The sequence below is a fragment of the Benincasa hispida genome, chromosome 12, assembly GCF_009727055.1.
Source record: "Benincasa hispida cultivar B227 chromosome 12, ASM972705v1, whole genome shotgun sequence".
NCBI lineage: Eukaryota > Viridiplantae > Streptophyta > Magnoliopsida > Cucurbitales > Cucurbitaceae > Benincasa > Benincasa hispida.
In genome coordinates, this window is record NC_052360.1 from 33,629,428 (window position 1) to 33,636,900 (window position 7,473).

A 7,473-nucleotide genomic window follows, 5' to 3' on the forward strand; every position below is an offset into this window, starting at 1 on the left:
TCCATGAAGAATAATTGAGTGATACATTTTAGTTATGTTAATAAATTTTTTATTTAAGTTCTTCCTTCTTACATTCTTCTAAAATATTGACATCATATACCGATTAAACTAATAAGTGAAAATCTACCACAATTGGCAATTGATGTCACAAGGAAACTCTGCTTAGATAAATTAAGGGCAAGTCAAAGTCGAAATGAGCCTGCCTTAGTGGTATTGACATGATGTTCATACCTAGAAGTCGAAAGTTTAATCCCCCACTCTTTAGTTGTTGTACTAAAAAAAAATATAAGATAAGATTTGATCTAACTTATCTGGAATAGAAAAACTCATATCCTAATCTAGTAGTGTTAAATTAGACCCTAGATCAAATCTCTTATAAACACATCATTATGGTTCCATATGAGATAACTAAAACTTCTTACTTCTTTATTATTTAATTCACGTATTGACTTTGACATTGAAACCATTTTTCTTTGTTTTGCAGGTCCTTTCTTTCTCAAATTACAAACTTACAATTGTTGTCACATGAAGGTCAAATACATTTTTCCCTATCCAAAATTTGGCATCAACACCACTCATCCTGATTTGATCAAATATTTAAAACTTTAATTTGGCACCTTAATGTTTTAGGTTCACTCTATTTTGGTCTCTAAACTAATGATTGTTTAAACCTATAAACTCCTAAAAAAATCAACTATTTTAAATAAACTCTTGAATGTCTACTTTAATTTTAAACCTCTTCAATAGAGGAAAAAAACCATTATAATCATGGTTAATATTTTGTTACTTATTATTTGGTTTAGCTTACCTATGTAGCTCCAATACATCTTCACATTAACACAGTTTTTTGGTACAACAATTGTGGAGGATTGAACCTTTGATTCAAAAGAGGAAGTACATATCAATTATTGTTAAGCTAAATTCACATTAGCCATATTAACACGTATATATATGTACTGAAAGCTATTGTTATCCGTATGTTAGTCATAAAATAAGGTTAAGAACTAAAATTGTTAATTATAAAAGTTAAAAGATAGTGAAGAAATTTGATGGAAGAATTTATTCGTGACCAAAACAATAAGGCAACCTCCTAAACCACAATTCAACTAGTTAAAGCATTATAATTCTTCGAATCTCTAGAGTGCATGGTTAAACTAATGGAGAAAAGAAAAAGGTTAACAAAAACAATTAGTATAAGGATTAAATATAAAGAAGATGGTTTAATAACAAAGAAAAGAAGAAATCATCATGATTAAAAATATAGGCACATCCATGATCTACAAACAGCAAACACATTTTTATTAGATATATGAGCACAACACCACAAACTGTTTCTGTATTCATTTTAATATCAATCTGCCCAACAAGAAAACAATCATTGGAAGGCACTTTGTCTATCCCAGTTTGGCAAGGAATGCTCAGAATCAATGCTCAAATCTTTAGTGAGAGTTCTGCTTGATCTTGTTGGCCCTGGAAGCCCCTTCAGCCCTGGTGATCTTTGCTGCTGATGAAAACCTCTTCTCCCACTGCTAATTCCAACTTCACTCACCATTGAAGAAACTAAACAGAGCTGCTTTGTCTTGCATGGAGAATTCCCATCCGAACAAGTGTCTAATCCCCCTGCTGGCCTTAGCTTGGGGGAGCTTAAGGATCTTGATTTTGCCTTTGCTGATTCAGTGGCAGCCATGTATGTTGGTACCAGTGGGGAGCTTGAAAATGAGCTGTTTGAGTCTATTCCACCTCCCAATGAACGTTGCTTCTTGTGGTGAGAGAGCTGTTTCAGAACTGGTTTTTGAGATGGAGATTGGTTGGGGTATTCTTCTATGTTTCTGTCCATATTTTTTGTTGTTGGGTTTGGTTTGAATCTGTCGTTTGTTGTCTCTTTGTGTTTTGGATTTGAGGTGAAAATGGAGTCCAAATCTTCGAGTTCTTTGCTTTTCGAGAGTTGGGTGTCAACCCATTGGTCTAGCCAGTATCTCCATCTTCCTTTTACTTTTTTTCTTTCTGATTCTGCAGACCTCTGCAAAATGGTGGAGGATTAGAAATTTGACTTCAGGAAGCAAAAGAACAGTAAGTGTTTGTTTTAGAAAGGTTGATGATTTGTACTATTTACCCTGTGGGCGAATAAGTATTCCTTCACTCGCTCTCTCCTGATCACTGCCTCTTTCCTGCTCAAAAACACTGCATCTGCTTCTTCTTTTGATAACAGGCTATCATCCCACCTTTGATCGTTCGAATCCAACTTCAAAAATCAATGAAAAATGGTAAGGAAAAAAAGGTGAATCGGAAAACAATTCGACTGAATAAAACTGCTACTGAATATTGATGCAGGATGTAAAAGAAAACAATTCGACTGAATAAAACTGCTACTGAATATTGATGCAGGATGTAAAAGAAACTCAGAGGAAGACAATGAAGAGACTTGTTAAGGAACAACAAAAAGTGGCCGTCTTTAGTAATTCGACAATGTGATTCGTGGTTGAGTTTTAGTGAATACACTCATGTGCTTCATAGAAGAGGAATTAATCTAGGTAAGAGCAAGCTTGTTAATGAGGTCTAGAGTGGATGAATAAACAACTATTTAAGATGTAGTTTAGTGGTTTCTTGTTTGAGTGAGAACTGTTGGGATGTGAATATAGCCCTACATCAGGTAGAAGAAAGATCTTGAATATGTAGGGTAGAGTTCAAGAGTAAAGTTATCTGGGCTTAGTACTTTTTCTGCTGTGTGGGAGAATTATTGATGGGAACATAATCCTACTTTCATTAGAGATGGAAAAGATCTTTCTTAGATATGTAAGGACAACATCTCCATTGATATAGGCTTTTAGAGAAGAGTCCAGAAGTAAAGTCATGCAAGCTAAGTCTATGAAGCGACTTCTTGTCTTAAATAACTGTATTCAGAAATAATAGTATCATCAAACCAATCATATTTTTAACAGAGTAAATCAACCAATACAGCTATACTTTGGCTTGGCCTACCTTTATAATCCTATCTTTCCAGCTCTGAAACTGCTTCGTTTCAGGAGAATTGAAAGTGTTTTGAGGAAGATGAAGTCTATTTGAACACACTTGTGATTGTATGCTAACGATGGACTGCAAGCATTTCAAAGTGGCAATGGCTTGGCGCCTAACAGCTCTTCCTCTAATAATTGCCTGTAGCCTCACTATTCCTTTCAATGCTCTCAATGCTTTTCTCGCCTGAAAATTTACATTCTTTACTTAATAATACAAGTATCACCAAGTAGACAAGGCTGGAGAGTCAAGACTTGTAATCATATACACGAGTAGTTAGGACATATTGATGCCTTAGGATTAAGTGTCTTTTGATAACTTTTTCGTTTCATATTTTGTTGTTTGTTTCCGTTTTTTGAAAAATAAATGCATTTAGTTACATTCTCTACTTATTGTTATAAATGTATACTAAGTTAAGTAAAAAGTTCTGGCGTTCCCTTCCTTGTGTTTCTAACTTTACACAAATGTTAATAGAAGTTCCATTTTTTTGTTGTTTCTTGGCTTTTTATCTTATATGTCTCATCTTCATCCGAAAAAAAAAAATAAATAAATGACTATTTTCTTGAATGTTTATTTCTTCAATTTCTTAAAAAGAAAAAAATTAGAGTACAAGGTTTAAAATCTTGCTCCATGGGCTACTTTTTTTAATTAAGACAGTAGCAGTACCAATTTGTTTCAGCATTTTCATTCTAGTTCTATTCAAGCAAAGGAGAAAGTACAGTCAGAAGAAGTACTCACAAGGAAGCCACGGAAAGCAGTTTGGATAGTAATAGCAGCAAACTCATGGATTTCCCTTTCACGTTTAAGGAGATCAGATGGAGGGGCCTTCTTGAGAGGCTTAAAGACTTCCTCAGCAGCCTCTTGTTGATGAGACTGAGGAGTCCCTGTGAGCCAAACAACCTCAACAGCAGCCTTAGCTGCTGCAACCGCCGCCTCGGCCGCGGCAGTACTCGCAATTGCCACAGAAAGAGCCTGCTTCCTCTCCTCTTCCTCCTCTTCCTCCTCTATTCTCATCGTCGCTTTTGATGGCGATGGCGCTGTCAGTGTGGCTAATCTCTTGTTCCTCATCCTTCCAAACACCCATTTCCATCTCTTTTGCTTCTGGGGACAAAAAAAACCAAATTCATCGGCATTGATGATTAGTTGAAGACAATGTTGAAAAATGAAGCTATATGTCAATCTCTCTTTACCTTCTCAGGATTTGGCTGTGTCTCTGAAACAAATAGCTTCTTGACTAAATAAAACCAGCCCTTCTTCTTGCCCATTTGAGAACCAGCAGACAATCAATCAGCTAATCCAATGAGATCAATGAGCAATGGAAATAGAACAGTATCTCAAGGGCCCTTCAAAATTCAATCCCAATTACAGAAAAGAAAAAGTAGAGGAAGCCATTGATAGAACCTTCATCAAAAGGGAGCTTGAAGCCACCCAAGAGGTGAAAACAATGGAGGATGCATTTCATCAAACACCAAGTAGGCAAAAGGACCCAGAACAGGAACCAGAGCTAGATCTTCCCCAAATCATCAGAAACTTTGAAAGATAAGAATCAACAGAGAAAAAAACTGAAAGAAGAACCCCAAATGGGCAAAATGTGAAAAGATGTCAACTCAATAATTTGATGTGTTTGTGAATTCATGTGTTCCTTAGCTCTTTGAGATGAGTTTCTGTTGCTTGCTTCCAGTTCTGTGGGCCTTTTCAATCACATATTGTAAAAAGAAAAAGAATGGCAGAGGACTCAGAGGTCTACTTTTGTGGGAACCTCCATCAGTGGCCATTTGAGAAAAATAAAATCCTTTTGACTTCAGATGGGTCCTCTGATCTTTTGTCACAGCCTTTACTTTTTTTTCTCTCAAATGCATCAAACATATTCAAAGGCTTGTTGGGTACCAAATTACTGAATTGCCACTTCATTTCTAACATATGAGAATGAACAACTATCTTTTCCAAGTTAAATTACAAAACTTTCAATTGTGTAATGAATAAGTTTGTTCATCCACTTTCAATTTTATGTTTTGACCAAATATACACACAGTTAAAAGTCACAATTTATTCTCAACTTTTATTTATAACGATTTAATTGTTGTATTCTCAATTTTGTAACGATTTAGATCATAAATTTTAATATATAATAACTTAGTCTCTGTACTTTTAAATTCATAACAATTTAGTCTCTAACCTAAATAAATTTATCAATATTAGATGTCAATTTTTTTTAATGACGTAGACTTTGTATTTTATAAAAATATTGAATCTATAATTAGTTTATCTATTTATTTGTGTAATAAATCTCATTAAATCTCAATGCTACTTTCTACAATAAGTATTAAATTGTTGTAAATTTTAAGTATAAGGATTTGATTGTTACGTAGCAAAATTTAGGGATTAAAATGTTAAAAATTTAAAATTTAGGACCAAAATGTTACAAATCGAAGTTCAAAGACTAAATTATTATTTTTTTTTCAGTTTAGGGACTAATAGTAACTTTTAACATTAAAAGTCTAGGTACTATTAGATACAAAAGTTTATTTTATGTCTTGTAGATGAATTAAAATACGTATATATTAAGGACTTATTAAACCTAAAATTAAACGTCCTTGATCTATTAAATACTTCTAAACCTTAAGGACCTATTAGATACAAAATTTAACGTTTAGGATTTTCTTTTAATGGTATTATATACAAACTTGCATGTTTAAAAATTATGTCACCATAACTATTCGGTTTCTAGAAATTGTGTTTGTTATCTCACCATTATTTATAATTAATATTATATTTTTTAAGGGAGCACTTGAATTCATAACCAAATTTTTAAAAACAAAAATAAATTTCAAAATTAGTTTTCAAAACTTATCTTAATTCTAAAAACATCCTTAAAAGGTAAATAATAACTTATGAAGAGTGTTCATAAACTTAATTTAAAAAACTAAAAAAAAAAATCATATGGTTAAAATATGCTTAAGCTTGTAGTTTACGCCCTCTTTGGTAACTATATGGTTTTTTGTTTTTAGTTTTGACTCTTTTTTCTTGTTATCTATTTTTTACCAATGTTTTTAAAAAACAAACCAAATTCTGAAAACTAAAAAAAATAGTTTTTAAAAAGTAATTTTTGGAATTTGATTGAGAATTCAACCCTTGCATTTAAGAAGGATGCAAATCATGGTAAGAAGATAAGGCAAAATAGACTTAATTTTCAAAAACAAAAAACTAAAAACAAAGGTCCCGTTTGGTAACCATTGAGTTTTTTATTTTTGTTTTTGAAAATTAAGCCTATAAACACTACTTCTACCTCCAATTTTTTTTTTTTTTTTTTTGTTATCTACTTTTTAGCAATGGTTTAAAAAATCGAGTCAAATTTTGAAAAAATTAGCTTTTAAAAATTTGTTTTCATTTTTAGAATTTGGCTAACAATTCAATCATTATATTAAAGTAGATGCAATATCATTGTAAAAAATTGAGAGAAAATAGATTTAATTTTCAAAACCAAAAACCAAATGATTATGAAAGGAGTCGAAATAGTGATCAAACACTTAGTTTTTTGTTTGGGAGGGGTTCACCATGATTGATAATGTACTCATTATTAGTCAAAGTACTAACTCATGCACCAAGCCATGTGTAAGTATTTAAGACATGTTCCTTTCCAGAAAAAAAGAAAAAAGTTTCTAAGACTGTTCAATGTTTTATTTTTAAGAAGTTATGGAGTTGTGTTTATAAAATTAGAAGTAGTAATTAAAAACATTTTTTAAAGAAAAAAAAAATTGATGGAGGAAATTTGTTTGATAGGATGATGAATTTTTAAATTGGTTCTGAAAACAAACAAATAGTACAAAGTGGTAACAGTATTTTATTGTTTTTATTTGTTATTTTAGTACTTTTAAAGTTATATGTTCTGTTACAAATCATATTTAAAAACTACACCCAAAAAACCCCTGGCTTATATTTTTATTTTCTAATTTTAATTTTATCTTAATAATTTCAGCCCATTTTCCAAATAAAATATTTTTATTTTTCAGCATTTATCCAGATTTTATTAGAATTTTCAAGTGAAAAATAAAACCATTAGAAACTTGTAATAAATATTTAGTGTTTTTAATTGTAACTATAAAATATATAATTAAAGTCAATATTGATTTTTAAATTTCATATTTAATATATTACCATTACATTTACAATCACCAAATAAGACCTCATGCTTCAAATTTTATTTTGATTTTTTTTTTTAATTTTACAATTGGTGGAAATGATGTTTTTTTTAGTCCAACAAGATAGGAGGATCCAAACCATAAACGTCTTAATTACTAACACACTTATATGTCAGTTGAATTATGTTCACTTTGATGTCAAGATGAAAACTTAAATCCTAACGAGTTGGACAATTTTAATTTGTAAACACTCTTCTTATTATTATTAATTTTTACCCATTCAAACAAGTTCGAGGTGAAAACAAACATTTGCATGTTCCTA

The 7,473-nt window shown here is 31.5% G+C and overlaps 1 protein-coding gene and 1 long non-coding RNA gene across 6 annotated transcripts; one reads left to right on the forward strand and one right to left on the reverse strand.

The window, feature by feature from the left end:
• Positions 1–1,275: 1,275 nt before the first annotated feature.
• On the reverse strand, positions 1,276–4,829 carry LOC120068370 (protein IQ-DOMAIN 14). 2 transcript variants are annotated; one of them, XM_039020112.1, is made up of 6 exons: positions 4,414–4,826; positions 4,203–4,303; positions 3,751–4,113; positions 2,980–3,198; positions 2,114–2,242; positions 1,276–2,020 (listed from the first exon to the last, which is right to left on the reverse strand). In XM_039020112.1, exons 2-6 carry the CDS (start codon positions 4,275–4,277, stop codon positions 1,376–1,378), a joined length of 1,431 nt encoding a protein of 476 aa, XP_038876040.1. In that variant the 5' UTR covers positions 4,278–4,303; positions 4,414–4,826; the 3' UTR covers positions 1,276–1,375. The 2 variants fall into 2 exon arrangements, with proteins under 2 accessions (XP_038876040.1, XP_038876041.1); XM_039020113.1 differs by lacking the exon at positions 2,980–3,198 and having other exon boundaries at positions 4,203–4,829.
• LOC120068371 lies at positions 1,624–3,838 on the forward strand. 4 transcript variants are annotated; one of them, XR_005479181.1, is made up of 5 exons: positions 1,624–1,765; positions 2,017–2,070; positions 2,210–2,264; positions 2,386–2,531; positions 3,024–3,160. It is a non-coding gene; the product is annotated as an uncharacterized LOC120068371 (long non-coding RNA). The 4 variants fall into 4 exon arrangements; XR_005479179.1 differs by lacking the exon at positions 3,024–3,160 and adding an exon at positions 3,706–3,838 and having other exon boundaries at positions 1,672–1,813; XR_005479180.1 differs by lacking the exon at positions 3,024–3,160 and adding an exon at positions 3,692–3,820 and having other exon boundaries at positions 1,672–1,813.
• Positions 4,830–7,473: the final 2,644 nt, after the last annotated feature.